The sequence below is a fragment of the Eschscholzia californica genome, unplaced genomic scaffold (assembly GCF_041429995.1).
Source record: "Eschscholzia californica isolate CP2 unplaced genomic scaffold, dmEscCali1.0.p SCAF_4, whole genome shotgun sequence".
NCBI classification, from domain to species: domain Eukaryota; kingdom Viridiplantae; phylum Streptophyta; class Magnoliopsida; order Ranunculales; family Papaveraceae; genus Eschscholzia; species Eschscholzia californica.
Window position 1 is genome coordinate 2125807 of NW_028238461.1, and position 17890 is coordinate 2143696.

A 17890-nucleotide genomic window follows, 5' to 3' on the forward strand; every position below is an offset into this window, starting at 1 on the left:
CCTCCTTGACGACTTGGATACGGGCAGACCAAACATTTCTTGATCATTTTGTTGACTTCTTGATTTGGTGAAAGATGACCATTACTTGCCTCAACATATGTGGTGTTGAGGTATAACGATGGGCCAATCACTCTCCTAGCCGTCCAAGAGAAGATCAATAAGAAGATCCAAAATAATTGAGGTTTAGTTTCTATCTGAACCTATGTTTTCTTATTTTAAACTCTTTCTTATATCTTATCTTGTACAAATCCTAATATATACTCTAGGATCAATAAAATCACATGATTATTTTACTTATGGGTCTTCGTCTTTGGTCGTTCGTGATTGAGTATAAATTTCACATAAAATAACACTTAAACAAATAGCATAAAATATGAATGGTTTCTTACTTTACCTCTTAGCCTCATTTACTGGTAATTTTAGTTTACCCTGTTAGATTACTGTTTTTGTCGAATAGCAAATTCATCGAAAAAAAAAAGATCACGAATAGTATGTTTGGCACATGGAAATTGCAATCATACATTAAATAACCTACAAACAAAAGCAATCTCTATTACCATTATTAGAGATCACATTATCATGTGCTTATTCATCGTGATCGTACGCACACCAAACGTGATTTTATATCGACAAAAGATACTAGGAGGTAAGTTCAATTACGAATTATCCAAAGTGTAAACTCAATTCCCAATTATTTCTGACGCAAAATAAATAGAGATATAAAAGTTTAATGAAGAGTGAATACTAAGCGCATATAATCATTACTAATTCTTAACCAGGAGGAAACAAAAAAAGAGCAAGAAATTATATAACTTATATTGTGTATAATGTTAACAGCACTCATTTATCACTGCTTTGGCTATCCATTTCATGTTTCTCAAGTTAACTCTTCCTTCTTTTCGTTGTTGGATCCGTCGATTTTTTATTTGGTTTTGCTTGGTTTCTCGGGTTTTTCTAGAGAGTAATAGAGATGATAGAGATGATAGAGAGAGACGATGTAATGGAAGTGTAATCGTGATGTAAAGGGAGTGTAAACTCGGCTTAAATAGGTTAATAGGTAGTGCCCATAACGAGGGTCATTTTCGTCTTTTAAGCTGAAGAGAAAGTTTGTTATAACAAACTTTCCCTCCAACTCTTTCTCTCTCTACTCGAGCTATATAAACTCGATTGTAATACCATTTGATCATAATAACAAATACATCTTCTCAAACTCAATCTCTCTTCTCTCTCTAAACTTCTCTAAAACTCACAGAGGGAGTGAGTTTTAATGGATAAGAGTATTTCAGGAAAGAAAAATTTAGAAAATGACATAATTGATAGTTATCCATATTATTAGTACTCTAATAAGTTTTAGTCAATAGACAAAAATGAATGTTTTTTTTCAACTATCATAATAATTTTTTCAATCAAAATATTATTTTTTATTTTCTAGATTTCCGTGGCAAATACGAGTCCATCATCTCCATCTAACTTTTCTTTGTTGCCAAGATATAAAAGGGGAAGGATTTAATTTGAATAAAATTTAAAATTTAAAAAATTATAAATGAAATTAAACACGTATCCGTTGTTTCTAGAAAATGAGATTCCTATCACCCAATTGATAAATGAGATATTTTATTGATTTTTGACTTAGAAGAGCATATAGTTATTACGTATTAGAGGACTGTATTTAAATATTGTGTTAATGTACTCCCTCGACATGCTCTAGTTGAAAACTGTCTATTTGGTAATGGTGGCAAAGGAGTTTTTCTTTTCTTTTTTTTTTTTGTTGAAATGGTGGAAACTGAGTGTGGACTAATTTGACTCTCTAGTTATGTCATTGGTACAGTGGGAATAGAGGGAGTCGCATGACCACAAAGGCTTACTCCCCCCACCCCACACCAGAAAGTACATAGAGAGAGAGAGCTTATCAAAAAGGGAGATAAAAACAATGGAATTGAATACACAAAGTATCTGTGTATTACTAGTATATATATAATTACAAACAAGAGTAAATCAAAGGTAACTAACTACATTAAATAAGAAAATACAATATATGACAATATCTCTTGCTTGGTCGACTTCATGATGGTGGTGGTGGTGGAGCATATTTGGTCAGGGTAGGGGTCGGGTACCTGATCCAGTCGGGTCAGGTCCAATATCCATTATAGATATTAATGGACAAAATGTCTCATACACATTTTAAGATATTTCATGACATTCGACCATAGTCAAAATGTCTTTATAGATATTTCAAGACATTAATTTGTAGTCAAAACATTTAGTTCATAGACAAAACGTCTTGTGATCGGTTCAAGATATTGAGTCCATAGACAAAATGAATATCGAATATATCATTATTATATGAAGTAACATATTTTTATTAATATTTCAAAAATATATTATTGGACTTCCGTGTACATCAGTGGATATTGATGGACAATGGTAGATTATTACTATTATTGTCTTATTATATGAAATAACATATTTTTACAACAATATATTTCTAGACTTTCGTAGATATTTGCGACATTGATAGACAATTCATTGATATTTATTACTTTAATATTATTATTGGTTTATCATATGAAATAACCTATTTTTACAAAAGTATATTTTGGACATTCGTAAAAACCCGTAGATATTTATGAAAATTGATGGACAATTTAATAGATATTGTCATTTTAATACTATTCTTATTATTGTCTTATCTTATAAATTAACGTATTCTAACTAAAATACATTTCTGGACTTTCGTTAGACATCCATGGGTATCTGCAAGCATCGATGCACAACTGGTCGATATTTCTTATTTTAATATTATTAATATTGACTTATCATATGAAATAACATATTTTTACTAAAATATATTTCTCGACTTTCGTAAACATATGTGAATCAATATCTATAGATATTGATGACAATTGATGGATATTTATTACTTTTAGTAATTAATTTATTATTGTGTTATCATATGAAATAACATAATTGTACTGATATTTTAAAAATATATTTTTAGACTTTTGTGGACATTGATGGATAACGTAGATCGTTATTATTTTAATATTATAATATAATATAATATAATATAATATAATATAAAATACTAATATAATATTATAATAGTGTAGTAATATAATATAATACTATAATAATAATTATTAGATTATAATATTGTGAAATTATTATATATTACTATTAATCTAATGCCCACAAATGTCCATGAAATTAACTTGTCCTGAAAAATGTCCTAAATCAATAACGGAGACATTGAGAGTCTGAGAGATATTTGAAGTGTATCAAACGATACCACAAACGTTTAGAGACATTTTAAGAATCTTAAAAGAATAACACAGATATTTCAAGACTCAAACAAATAATACATTTTTTTTATTTGTTGAGAAAACAAATAATTCATTGAAATATCTCAAACCAACAATATTGGTGACGCGTGTAAACATAAATTTTCATAAAAGGTCTCCTCCACCAACCATATCAAATGAAAATCCTCCCAATTTAATGTGGCTCAGTGGCTGACCAAAACATCTCATCTAATGGATTTTTGTAAGGAAAGGTCTAAAGGCACCTGACATAGTTGCTACTTGCACCGGAAGTCCGTTAGCAGCTAGTACGGATCAGGTGTCTACTGAGGAGGGACCCTGACCGCCCAACCCTAATTTTCTTCTTCTTCTTCTCCTTTTTCTTATCATCATCACCTTATCATAAAAACAACTTTGTTTTCAAACACATCATAATCGATCTACAATGAGTTGTTAGAGAGATAAAGAAAACCTTGTTTTAGAGAGAAAACCCATCATAGAAAGAATTGATTCGAGTCCAAAACCTCTTGGACTGATCCGAGTCCTAAATTTTGCTTTGGGTTTAGACATGTTTGGGGTTAAAAGAGATTGACCTTAGTCAATCTCCTCCCCCGGTGCTAACAATTGTAACGGTGCTCTTAGTTGTTGTTTTTTAAAAATATTTTTTAACACGGATCTCAAAGACACGGGTTGGAAATTTATGTGTAAACACAATTTTTTATGTTATAGAACGTTCCCATGAACCTCCTAATGAAACCAAACCTTAGTGGAAGTTCATCCCAATTTTCCTATAAATATAGATGATTATAGACATCTACCAAAACATCTCTTCACCACCTCAAAAACACCTCTAGAGTCCAGAAAGCATATTCATTGCCTTAAGTGATCAATTGTCTATCTCTAATATCTCATCTTTTTCTCCCTCTAAAGAACACATAAATTAATATCACTACTCAAGAGAAGGAATACATGGCTACTATGAACATTGAGATGATAGAGGAAGGAGTAGTAGCAGAAGAGAACAATATTTATAACCATGCTCAAAATGAAAACCTCTCTGAGTTTGATCATGAGCTACAACTAAACCCTAAGAAGTCTCTCTTTGCTAAATGGGGCCGTCTCTTACTATATTGTACTTTTAGTGCAGTTGGCACCATTGGAGGACCTTTACTTCTTAGATTATACTTCTTACACGGCGGAAACCGAAAATGGATATCAAGTGGACTACAAACTGCTGGATTCCCAATTCTGCTAATCCCACTTGGGTTTCTTTACTATAAACGTGATCAAACACCCGGTTCTCCAAACTTCTTTGCCTCCCCAAATCTCTTAATCTCAGGAATTTTATTAGGTTTATTACTTGGAGTTAACAACTTCATGTATTCTTACGGGTTGTCGTTCCTTCCTGTATCAACTTCGTCGATTCTAATCTCTACCCAACTCGTTTTCACAGCTTTATTTGCTTTCATAATGGTGAAACAAAAGTTTACTTCTTTCTCTATCAATGCCATTGTGGTTATGACTTTGGGTTCAGTACTACTAGGTATAGGAAAGAGCAGCGATCGTCCTCAAGGTGTTACTAGTTCACAATACTTGTTAGGGTTTATTCTAACTCTCGGTGCTGCTGGCGCAGGAGGATTCATTTTACCTTGTGCTGAAGTTGCTTATGCTAAAGCAAGTAAATTCCTAACTTATTCGATTGTCTTACAATTCCAATTCTGTATGGTCTTTTCTGCAACAGTTTTCTGCATAATTGGAATGAGTGTGAACAAAGATTTCTCAGCTATGACAAGAGAAGCAAATGAATCTGATTTAGGTGCAACAAAATATTACCTGGTGTTGGTTTTTAGTGCAATTGTTTGGCAACTAATGTATGTTGGAACATTAGGTATAATCTTCTGTACAACTTCGCTCTTCGCCGGAGTTATAGGTGCAGTTCTCCTACCTATGACCGAGATCGCCGCCGTGATTATATTCCATGAGAAGTTCACAGGAGAGAAAGGGATGGCTTTGGCTTTGGGATTATGGGGATTCACTTCTTACTTCTATGGTACTTATAAGGAGTCTAAGAAGGTGAGTCCAGGACCGGACCCAACTAGTGTCCTGCACGTTCACCCACATGCCCAAAGTTAAATTGTTATGTGAAAAAGAAGTATATACACAAATTAGCATTTACTACCATGGAATATTTGGTGTGGTGGTGTGGAAAGTAGTTGTCCACTTTCCTTTGTAATTGGTTTGTGCCACTTCCCTAATAAGTTCCTTGAGTCTTTTTCTCTTTGTAAATTCAATGTTGACTCTCGTAACTTTGTAAGAGCCATTTTCTCCTTATCTTTATGTCTTCTTTTTATTTCATTTTCACATAATATATATATATATATATATATATTCTTTAGAGTTTCAAATTCATCGTCATATTTCATCATCATCACCGGATAACTATCATCACTGATCAGATAACTATCATTAGAAATTCATCATCAACATTTATCGTCAGACTTTGTTTTCTTTAGAGTTTTAGATTCATCATCATACTTCATCGTCATCATCATCATTAATCAGAAATAAATTTTAAAAGAAATCACCATAAAACTAATCAAAATCAGCAAAAGCAAAAGAGTAGAACTCAAAGAGAGTGAGAGATCTTACGGATCAGATGATTCAGCTTGGTTACTCATCTTCGATGAGGGAGAGAGAGAGAGAGAGAGGTGAGGTGGAAATTCATGTTTTTTTATTTAACTTTATTTTGAAAAAATATTTATATGAAGGGTAGTTCTGACATTTATATTAAAAAAGAGAGTCATATTTGAATTTACGGAAAACAGAAGGCCATAAAGGAAGCTGTCACAAAGCAGCGGGCCAAATAAGAATTAACTCTATCTTTCCTTTTACAAATCCTAATGTAAATCATTATATATATTGTGGGATCAATAAAATCCCATGATTATTCTACTTATCGGTCTTCGTGGTTCTTGATTGAGTATTAATTGAATAATTTCACATAAAATAACACTTAAACAAATACTATAAAAATAAATGGGTTTCTTACTTTACCTCTCCACCTCATTGGTAATTGAATTTACCCATTACATTACTCTTTCTATCAACACCACCAATAGTATGTTTGGTACATGGGAATTGTAATCACACATTAAATAAAGGGTTATTTCCCTAACGGCCCCCTACTTTGTGACCAGCTTCCCGCCTGGTCCCCTACTTTACGAAAAATACCCATATGGCCCCCTTCTGTTATAACACCGTCACTCTCTCTCCTCCACCATGTTTTCTCTCTCTGTCAACTCACGCCACATCATCTGTTATGCCACCTCATCACCATCTCCGGCAGAGGTCGCCGGCCGGCCAAATTTCCGGCCGGCAACCTTCAAACTAAAAAAAAAAAAAAAAAAATTTCTCTTCCTCTCTCTCTCTCTCTAAAATTACTCCGGCGAAGGTCTCCCTTCGCCGGAGTAATTTTAGAGAGAGAGAGAGAGGAAGAGAGAAAAAAAAAAATATTTAGTTTGAAGGTCGCCGGCCGGAAATTTGGCCGGCCGGCGACCTCTGCCGGAGATGGTGATGAGGTGGCGTAACAGATGATGTGGCGTGAGTTGGTAGAGAGAGAAAACATGATGGAGGAGAGAGAGTGACGGTGTTATAACGGAAGGGGGCCATATGGGTATTTTTCGTAAAGTAGCGGGCCAGGCGGGAAGCTGGTCACAAAGTAGGGGGTCATTAGGGAAATAACCCTTAAATAAAATATCTTTATTACCATTATTAGAAATCACACTATCGTGTTGCTATTCATCGTGATCATATTCTCTTTTCGCGCACCAAACGTGATTTTATTTCGACAAAAAATAATAAGAGGTAAGCTCAATTACCAATTACCGAGGAGTAACCTCAGTTACCAATTAGTCCTGAAGCAAAATAAATAGAGATCTAAAAGTTTTTACGAACAGTGAATACTAAAGCCATATAATCATTACTAATTCTTAAGCAGGCCGGAACAAAAAAAAACAAGAAATTATATAACTTATGATGTGTATAATGTTAATAGAAATCATTTATCACTAGGCTTTGGTTATTCATTTCTGGTGTGTTTGGATGGCGGAATCATGAATCCGCGGATTCATGAGTCCTTGGGATTCATGATTCCACGGATTCATGAATCCAAGTAATATTTTTTGGCTTGTTTGGCAACTAAGAATCCTATGATTTATTATTATTTGAGTATTTTTAAACGTCTTTAGGAAAAATATGATTTTTGAAAAAAACAATGATTTTGAAAAAAAATAATGATTTTGTAGAAGGAAATATTTTTTTGTTGATTTTTAGTTTGAAATTTAGGTTCATTAATCCAAAATCCTAGCAAATCCTAGGGGGTAGGGTGGGATTTTGGTCCAATACAAAATTTGGAATTAGGAATCCTTAGGATTCAAGAGTCCTAGGATTCTTGGTAGCCAAACAGACCAAGGATTCATGATTCCTATCAAATTTCACTTTTGATAGGAATCCTAGTTAGGAATCCTGCAACCAAACACACCATTCATGTTTTTGTTTGGGTTTTGCTTGGTATTTTTATACGATCCATAGAAGAAAGATATGAAACCCCATATACCAAGAGCCAGAGCCATGCCTTTTTCTCCTGTGAATTTCTCATGGAAAACAATCACTGCTGCAATCTCTGTTAATGGTAACAATGACGCATTTATAATTCCAGCAAATAGAGACGACGAGCAAAAAATAATTCCCCCTGCTCCTGTATACATCATTTGCCAGACTATCGTGCTCGATACAAGAACCATGTAGTATTTTGTCGCTCCTAACTCGAATAGACTTGCTTCTCTAGTTATCGCCTGTAGGAATTGACAAAAATAGTTTCATGTATTTAATTTCTAAGGTGGTCTCTCATTTAAACAGATGTGAGATATAACTAGATTCAATTCCATACAATATTATTTCCATTTCTAAATTTATGATTCATCAACTTTGTATCCATTCCGGTCCGAACTTTTATTTCACCCCAACTTTCAGTGATAAACATCCTTTTCAATTACTATGTTAACCTCTTACTAGTTGAATATGGGTGGGGCATTTCACATGGGGTCGTCGTAGTTTAGGTGGTGGTGGTGTGATGTGTCAGCTGTGCCATGACAGAACCGTGGTTGGCTTGGCGGGGCAGCCCACCCAATTTACGTTGAAGGTTGGAGAGAATTTGGGGTGCCCCGGCAACTACACCTGCTTTGTTGGGCTACCATGGCCAATAAACATGTGTCTCTAACCCCATGACTGGTTGATTTTAGGCAGACACGATCCACGTCACAATCAGACTCGACTAGTTAGAATCTGGCACTGAAGGAAAAAAAAAACATCCCCCTAAAGGTGTGTTTAAATTGAATTATAGATCAATTTTTTAGAGAAAAAGAAAAAAGAATGTTCACTAAGTAGTTCCATACCGAGAAATCCTTGTTTACGAGCATGCCGATGCTACAGAAAACGGTGGCAGAACAAGATACGCAAAACTGAAGCTGCAGCACAATAGAATACGTTATAGTTTGGTTAGCCTTGGCATACAAAACTTCAGTACAAGGCATGACCAACCCAGCCACAGCAGCAACACCAATACCCATAATAAACCCTAGCAAGTACTGACCATCTGAAACACCTGCGGGACGATCACCCGTCTTTCTTAATCCTAACAAAACCGAACCCAGAGTCATTAAAACAACAGCATTTATCGAATAAGAAGTGAATTTTTGCTTAACGATGACTAATGCAAAGAAAGCAGTGAAAACAAGTTCGGTTGAAAGAAGAAGAGAAGATGTTGAAACAGGAAGAAATGACAAACTATGGGCATACATAAAACTATTAAGACCCACAAGGATGCCTAAGAAAATACTGCATATTATGAGAGAAGGAGAAGCAAAGAACTTAAGGCCTGGTTTTCCTTGATGAAAGTAAAGGATTGAAATGGGGATAATTAGTAAAGGAAATCCTGCAGTTTCTAACCAACTTGAAAACCATTTTTTGCTACCACCATGTAAGAAATATAACCTAAGTAATAAAGGTCCACAAATGGTTCCAATAGCACTAAAAATGCAGTTTAACAAGAGAAGTCCATATTTTGAGATTATTGATTTTTTGGAGTGATCTTCTTCTTCTTCTTGTAAGAGTACATTGTTTTGGACTCCGTTTTCAAGTTTCTCTATTTCCATGGCTATTTGGAAATGGTAGGGAATGGGGTTATGCAGTAGGAGTTCTTGAGAAGAAAAGAGGTTGGTTGATTGTCATTGGGTTAAGAAAAAAATTTATATATCCATGAAGAAGTAGAGGGACAGTGAGAGACAGATACAAGAAACAGATTAAAAGCTCAAGCAAGCATTGTTTAATTAACTTTGCCTTATTAATCAATTCGGTTCAATTTGCTAACATAATGTTACATGTACAAATGAATGATATGACTATATATGCACACCTCTCACATGAATTTGGCGGATTAGGTCAAAAGCAATCTGCAATGAGTCCACAACCCACTTAGCATTTATGTGGGTTGAGACGTATTTCTATGTTTTTTTTTCTTTACAAGCGATCATATGGTGGGTCCTAATCTTTTAGTCTAGCTCTTGTTCCACTCAAAAGTTTAGAGAGGCACATCAAATTCAAAATTAAGCATAGGTGATGGAATGGCCATAGAGAAATACTTGAGAGATGTTTGTTTTTCGACTTTCTTCTTTGCACAGGATTAATTAGCACCAAATTTGATACAACTGCAGGATATATTTGAGATGTAGACTGACACTAGGAGGAGCTGCATTTAATTTATTTGCTATATTTACACCTAGCTTACACTAACAAATATTCTATTGAAATTGGAGTATAATTTTGCAACTAATATACTAATGCTCTATAGTCCCGCATAGTACTGCATGATATTCCGATGCATACATCATCAAAGGCATCTTGGGACGTCCTAAAGGCCATCAATAATTCTTAAGGCCATAAGTTTTGTGAATCGACCTATGACTTCTAGGTTTTTAGAGTAAATGCACGATCAACTGGCCAAACAATTGTTAGCTAAACAACAATTTTATGGGTCTCATAAATACCACAAATACCCTCATAGTCAGCGTTGGCCCAAACATTTTGGGGTCAGAACAGAGTAAAATTTGGTGTCTTTTATAGGGAAACATTAAAATAAAGTACCTAATAGTGTTTTTAAGAGGGTTTGAACAACCAATTATTTACACAAAAACTAAACTTAGGATCACTTACCTACAACTTAATTTCTATGTAGATTCTAATATAATATTTAAAATGATTAGCGGAGATTAGGACGTATGGCCATACTTACATTGGCCCAAATTAGCCGCTTTGCTGCTTTAGGCCTGCCACTGTTCGGGTCAAGGTATGCATATATGTTATTAACATTGCTTTCCAATTTAATTGAAATGTTTTGTCAAACTGATTTTTTGGCGAATAAATCTGATTGTCTCTGGTGTACAAAGAATAAATGATTTTTTTTTTTGAAACCAGAATAAATGAAAATTAAGTCACAATGGTTGATACAAAATCTTTTTCGAAAATAGAAAAAGGTAGGTAGTCAGTAATCACCACTACAGACTTTGTCACATAACAATTGAGAGAAAACAAGGAGAGTGAAAGACATTTTTCATTTCTACTTTGTTAAAAAGAAAAAGGTGGAAGTCATTTTCAGATACCAACTTCTTGATTTCAAATATTGCATCCCAACTACTTCATTTAAGAACTTCAACAAAAAATAAAACTACTTCATTTAAGATGGTGAAATGAAGTAGGTTCATTATGCGTATCCTCTGAAAATTAAGAAGTCTTACGTTCGAGTCTTGGAATCAAGTTTACGACTTTAGAGTAATTAGTATTTTGGTTGAAACAAATATTTGTATTAACCAAATAAACCATATTAAGTCTTTGCAACAAAAATAAAGTAGCTATAAGTCTAGCAACTCTCATTCTTATCACTCACTAATTATATTTTATATAAGAGTCAAATCAGTTTCATGTTTCATTCTTTTGTCATTCAAAATTTAGAAAAGAAGGTGGTCTATTTAATTTTCTTAATCTACAATGATGTACTTCTGTGGTCCAAATAACATACTTATTAAAATGCATAAATTTTAATAATATAATAATTAACTTAAATGGTTAATTCCCGAGTGGCCCCCATGATGTGACCAACTCACCCAATTTGCCCCCGATATTGTCCAACATTTCGTTTGTCTTTCTTTTTCCTGTTACTGTTAGTTCTCTCGTTAGAATTGCCAAATTTTTATCATTAAATATGATAATTTCTCCCTCTACTCTTTTTTTCTTTTTAAATGTCTTCTATCCAAACAGAGAATCTAAGAAATACCAAGAAAACTATCAATAATGCAAAAAAATATCAAATGGGAAGGTTTGACAATTAATATTGTAGACCAACTGACAAGGTGGTGGTCACATTATGAGGCTCATTTGAGAAACAACCCTTATTTAAAGAGATTTGGCCAAGTAGACAACATTAAGATCTAGACTGATTTTAAACCAGGTAATTTAGGCTAGTTTTGCCCCTTTTTTTTTGTGGGGGGAAAATTTTGATATCATATATAATCAACCAAACACAAGAAGATCGAATTCCCTTACTACAAATTCAGGCTACATGCTCAACCTATATATATATATATATATATATATATTATACTGTATATAAATAAGTGGGATGATAAAACAAACATCGACTTTCAAAATTATTTGTACCTAATTCTTTTCTCCAACTTCGCTAGAATGTATTTGTTTTTCTAGGCGCGTCGAGGTGTATATATAACATTTACTATAACCAATATCTAAAGCAAGTTCGATCATCACTTGGTTGGATTATTTTCATGATGAGCTTTTTCATCTAGAGCTTGTTTCTTAGACTCCTTATAAGAACCATAGAAGTAAGAAGTGAATCCCCATACTCCAAGAGCCAAAGCCATTCCTTTTTCTCCTGTAAAGTTCTCATGGAATATTATAACAGCCACTATTTCTGTCATAGGAAGCAATGTTGCAGTAACAACCCCGGCAAAGAGAGATGAGGTACAAAAGATAACTCCTAATGTTCCTACAAACATCAATTGCCAAACTAGTGCACTTGAAACCAATACTAAATAGTATTTAGTCGCTCCTAATTCGTACTCACTTGCTTCTCTTTGCATTGCCTAAACAAATTCGAATTTGACAAGTTAGCAATATTTCAATACAAGGCCTTAATCATTAATATCTATATATATAACGCTCAATTATGAAAACTTAGAAGTTATTCTTACCGAGAAATCCTTATTTACGATCATACCCGTTGTGCAAAAAAGTGTTGCAAATAAGGTCATGACAAACTGGAACTGCAACACAATTGAATAAGTCATGGCTGCTTTACTAGCTTTAGCATAAGCAACTTCACTACAAGGTAAAACGAATCCTGCTAACACAGCAGCACCAATACTTAGAATGAAGCCCAACAAGTACTGAGAACTAGTAACTCCTTCTGGACGATCACCGTTCTTTCTAATTCCAAGCAATATTGAACCCAACGTCATTAACACTACTGCGTTAATAGAAAATGACGTAAACTTTTGTCGAACCATAACAAACGCAAATAATGCAGTAAAAATAAGTTGGGTGGAAATGAGAAGAGACGATGTTGAAACAGGAAGAAATGATAACCCGTAAGAGTACATAAAATTGTCTAGTCCAAGAAGTAGGCCTATTAGGGCACCCGAGACTAAGAGCTTTGGGGAAGCAAAGAACTTGGCCGTGGGTAAAGTTCGGTCTCGTCGAAGGTAAAGGAATGTAAGAGGGATGAGTACTACAGGAAACCCAGTTGTCTGTAGCCAACTCGATAACCATTTTCGGCTACCACCATGTAAGAAATATAGACGAAGAAGTATAGGTCCACCGATGGTGCCAACAACCATGAACATCAAGTTTAGCAGGAGAAGTCCCCATTTAGCCATGGGAGACTTCTTCACTACTTCTTCATCATCATCAATAAAGAGTTTGGAATTAGGGTTTTGGTGGTTTTCTACTTGGGTTATGTTTCCTTCCTCCATTCTCTCAATATTGCTCATGGTTGTTTTTTTACTCTACCTCTTCTATGTCTATGTGAATGAGTTCTTCACTAGACAAGTGCGTGAGAGGGTTTTTGGTGGATTTGTTAGGAAGTGGTTGGGGGGTCTTATAGGGGAAATGTTTGAACCAAATGTTAAAAAGGTGATGACATGGCAATGTCCTATTGGTTTTATACGAATAAATGCCCATTAATACAGAGTCATGGTCAATAAGAAAATGACATGTCACCGTGGAATTACACTGTCTTTTCTAAATGAAAAGAGTGGGTGTGGACGTTGAAGTCAAAGTGATCATATCAAAGTCTTGGATTTTTTTATTTTATTTTAAGGAAAACTCTTGGATTATTTGATTTGGGAAAAAGATTTAAGTGATCAGTCAAAGAGAAATTTAAAAAAAATGAATTTAGTCAAAGCAGCCTATTTTGACTTGTTATTTATCTATTGGTTAATTTTGATTGGTTATTTATTTATGTGGTTAATTTTAATTTGGCTACTCATTTCTGACCAAATGAAATTATGCCCACCAAACAAATGGAAATTGGCTTTCATTTTATTTTTCTCTGAGTATTTTTTTTTTATCTTCGACACAAACATGTTGCCCACAGATGACCGACAATAACCATGTTGCCCAATAACAAATTATAAACCAAAAATGATATGATGACGAAATTTTCAATTTGAAATCTACAAAAATAGTTAACAGGTAATAGAAAACAAAGAAAAGATAGGTAAAAATAGAGAATAAATTAGTAAAGATAAAATTTGTGAATGTTGGAGCAAATTTTAGTACTTTCATTGGAGATAGCATTTAAAGATATAAGTAATGTGAAATTAATGGTGTTTTTTTTTAGAGCAAAACCATACTTTCATTCATTAGTGATAACATTCACAAAGTTACATGGTAGATAATTGTTACTCATCTCCTCTGAAAACTTAATGAGAGTTACATAAGATAAGCTCATAGGACTTTCGAATGCAAAGTGTGAGAGGCAGTTTCAAAATACTTGGTTTCTAATTTGACGGTTTCTAAATTTTAATTTGGTAATTGGTGAGAAAGGAGGTTTAGTAATCCTTTTCCAAATTGGACTCAAATTGCTCATAATTGGAAACTACCCAAAATTTAGAAACCCATGTTCCTATTATTGGGCTTGTTATGACGGTGGATATCCTATATAAATAGGGGGTTTGAGTGCTTGTAATTCACACCAACACAAGCAACAACAACTCTTCTTTAGAGAGAGCTAAAGAGAGAGAGAGAGCAAGTGAGAGAGAAATTTTTTGTTCATAGTTTTGAGCGGTGTTAAATTTCTCGGTCGTCGAAGATCTAGTATAGAAGGTTAAATTCTATACGGTACCATCTTGGGACGAACTTGCGGGTTGTGTTAGTCGTCTTCATCTATCCTTCAATAAAGATTTCTTGTTCGCCCGAGGACGTAGGCTTTAAAGCCGAACCTCGTTAATTTTGTTCGCATATTTAGATTTTGACTTAGCTTTTCGATTGATCTTCATAGTCGGATCAATTTCTAGGTAGGTTCGATAGCTTCCGCGACTTTTAATTCTTACACAAAGTGTCTCATGAAGAGAAAAAAATTGATACGACACTGACTCAAAGAAAAAGTCCTAAAGGCCGACAAAAGGAGATCATGAAGATCTGAGAATTAAAGACCCTAAAAGTCGACAAAATAGAATTCATAATACAAATAAAATTGAAAATTAGAAGTAGTAATATGATGATACTAGTATTAATAGCAACCCGATGAAGAGATAACTTAGTCAATTCTCGTCGTTTGATTTAATTCTTGTAATCCAGATCTTTGTTGTTGTTCATGTATGAACCATATCCGAAATCCATCTTCTCTTCTCCACGAATCACAACCATGTATAGATCGACTACGAAAACTTCATAACCCGTCCTTGAATCCGTTTTTAGAGTGAGAAACCCTCATCAAATTCGTCTTTGAATCTGCTTCAAAACCGTCTTTATGCCCACTCGATGATGAAATTGTTGTTAATGGAGTCTTCATATTCTTCTTTGTCTACTTCAGATTTTTCTTATTAAAGATCTAAAAGATAACACAAACAGAAAAAGAGGAAAATTCGGAAGAGGAGGAATCCCTCTTCCGGAAAACAACAAGATCTAGTACTTTGAAACTAATGGTGTTAAAACAAGTACTAGTGTTAAGTTGATTCTTAAAGATGTTAAGGTGTCGGACTGTCGGTTGACAAGTAAAAGTAAAGGTTCTTCTACTACTAGTAGAAACCCCTTTAATTTAATAAAATAAAATCATCAAAACTACATTTGCAAAATAGCTACTGATAAGTAAAAAATGTTATTAATTGAGTATGGTAAATTTTTCGGATTCTAAAGTAACTTTGTTTTCTCGTAGAGGTATAACAATGGTGGCAGAGTAGAGGTATAACAATGGTGGCCATTAGAGTGGCCCTATAACAGTGGTGTAGGGGATGTGGTCCTGAGATTATGATCAATGTAATGATAGTTTTGTATTACAGCTGGCACATAAAAGTGGTTGGTGTGGTGATATAAGTAACAGTGGTGTTGGAAATATGGTTGTGACAGTAACGTGTGGTTAAGGCATGGTGCCGTGGTGGTGGAAGTGGAGGTAGGGTGGTGGTGGGTGTATAGTGGTGAAAGTTTTGTTATGGGGGTGGAAAGAAAAATTTAGATAAAGTAAAATTTGTGCTTACATTTAACTTAAGCAACTTATGTTTAAAGTAAAAAAAAACAAAAATACGAATTTTAACATAAACTCAAATTTACTTAATTGTAGTCAAGTTTTCGCATTACCAAACTCTTTTTTTAGTTAAAAAGCTATTTACCTTTTTATTGCCAAAAGACACCTAAATAGGTATTAAACCAAATAGCTGATTCTAGCGACGTAAAAAATAATCGAGTCAGATTAATATTCGGTCAATTTAGTGACACAATCTATAAATTTTATTAATGTGACTCATTAACATCACTTAAAATACATTTGTGACCCTATATTAAATAGTGTTTAGTATAGGGACATGGACAAATTGTATAAGGACATGGTCAAACTATCGTATTTTCATATTTGAAGCCCCTATATTACTTAGAAAATAGACGTTGTTTTTAAAATTTTAAATCAAATAAATTATTTTTATTTGAATAAAAATTAAGATTAAAATAATACAAGTATCGAAGTTTTCTTTTATTTTCATGTCCTTCCTTAGATCTACTGGTCCTAACACAAAATTCTATTTTTAACCTATTCAATAAAACAACCATCACCTATAAACACTACATTCTTATTTACTTTTAAGTTGTTCTCACATCTTTCTTTCTTATGTAACACAATATTTATTATTATATCAAATTAATGTAAAATTTTGGTGAAGATTTATTTCGAAATTTAAATATTTCGGCTATTATAGTTATTTTATTTTATTTTTTTTGTCGCCAGAATTTCGGCCACTGTGGTCGAAATGTAACATTTTGACCATAGTGGTTAAATATGCTCAAAATTTCGACCAATAGTCATATTTCAACCATAATGAGCGAAATTTTGTGTATATTTCGACCATATCGATAAAAATATTGAACATATTTAGATTACTTTAGCTGAAATTTTTCTGTCAAATTTTGTTTATCATTTGTTCCGTATTTTTAGATAGAGAAAGAGATTTTGACTGTTAAAATATTTTATCTTTTCGTTGTTAATTTGAATTATTAAAGTATTTTTAATATTGTTATATTAAAGTGAATATATGATGATTTATTTAGTTTTTTAAGAAAAATGTCTACTTACTAAAATGACTAATGTCTCTTTACTAATTGTGTTTCAATACACTAAAAACAGGTCCCTTCTCTCAATTCTCTCAAAGGACACTCCCAGGAGACAATTTAGTGAAGGGTTTGAATAATATTATGTGATCTTTTTTTCGTTTTAACTACAAATAATTTAAAATAAAAGTGTTTCAAAATTACATGAAAGTGTTTCAAAATTACAGTTCTGTCGCATTCTAAATTAATGTCTTCTAGTCTTGAAGGAAAAGAAATACTTCAAATTCCATAGGCAGCACCCACAAGGGCTCGACATTGTGAGGGCCCTCCTTGCCCTAGACTTTGAATTTGTTTGGAGTCAATGACAATAATGTTTGTTTTAGGTGGGTAACTTTCAGCAACAAAGCTTCAATGCCTTCAACAAAAAAAATAGCTTCAATTCAAGTGTACCCAACCATTTTGTATACTTCATCAAAAAAAAAAAAAAAAAACCATTTTGTATCAATCAGTGACAGTTCTTGTCCAGGAAAATTCCAGACAAATAGGGTAGTTCCTTTCCTTTCCAAGAAAATAGCTAAAGTTCTTTTGTCTTTCAACTAAAAAAAAAGCCAGAGTTCTCTTGTTCAAATTCTTGCCATTATTTTCTTGGTTTAAAGTTCTTTTATTTCTTTTCCTTTTGAGAATACGCCAACGATCTACGTTAGTCG

The 17890-nt window shown here is 33.6% G+C and overlaps 2 protein-coding genes and 1 pseudogene across 2 annotated transcripts; 1 reads left to right on the forward strand and 2 right to left on the reverse strand.

The window, feature by feature from the left end:
• The first annotated feature begins 4144 nt into the window (after window positions 1-4144).
• Window positions 4145-5476, forward strand: LOC147541435 (purine permease 3 pseudogene; annotated as a pseudogene).
• Window positions 5477-7210: 1734 nt separating this feature from the next.
• On the reverse strand, window positions 7211-9734 carry LOC147541436 (purine permease 1-like). The gene is made up of 3 exons (XM_086636007.1): window positions 8753-9734; window positions 7840-8152; window positions 7211-7387 (listed from the first exon to the last, which is right to left on the reverse strand). Exons 1-3 carry the CDS (start codon window positions 9509-9511, stop codon window positions 7347-7349), a joined length of 1113 nt encoding a protein of 370 aa, XP_086492133.1. The 5' UTR covers window positions 9512-9734; the 3' UTR covers window positions 7211-7346.
• Window positions 9735-11899: 2165 nt separating this feature from the next.
• LOC147541437 (purine permease 3-like) lies at window positions 11900-13498 on the reverse strand. Its single transcript, XM_086638509.1, has 2 exons — window positions 12620-13498; window positions 11900-12511 (listed from the first exon to the last, which is right to left on the reverse strand). Exons 1-2 carry the CDS (start codon window positions 13415-13417, stop codon window positions 12173-12175), a joined length of 1137 nt encoding a protein of 378 aa, XP_086494635.1. The 5' UTR covers window positions 13418-13498; the 3' UTR covers window positions 11900-12172.
• Between the last annotated feature and the right edge of the window lie 4392 nt (window positions 13499-17890).

Excerpts from the sequence above, each read along its gene's own strand:
- LOC147541437 (XM_086638509.1), bottom strand. The coding sequence starts at position 13,417 with ATGAGCAATATTGAGAGAATGGAGGAAGGAAACATAACCCAAGTAGAA. Across the intron at positions 12,512-12,619 it reads TCGTAAATAAGGATTTCTCG|GCAATGCAAAGAGAAGCAAG; the intron begins GTAAGAATAACT and ends GAATTTGTTTAG.
- LOC147541436 (XM_086636007.1), bottom strand. The coding sequence starts at position 9,511 with ATGGAAATAGAGAAACTTGAAAACGGAGTCCAAAACAATGTACTCTTA. Across the intron at positions 8,153-8,752 it reads TCGTAAACAAGGATTTCTCG|GCGATAACTAGAGAAGCAAG; the intron begins GTATGGAACTAC and ends CAATTCCTACAG. Across the intron at positions 7,388-7,839 it reads CCCAAACAAAAACATGAATG|AAATGAATAACCAAAGCCTA; the intron begins GTGTGTTTGGTT and ends CAAACACACCAG.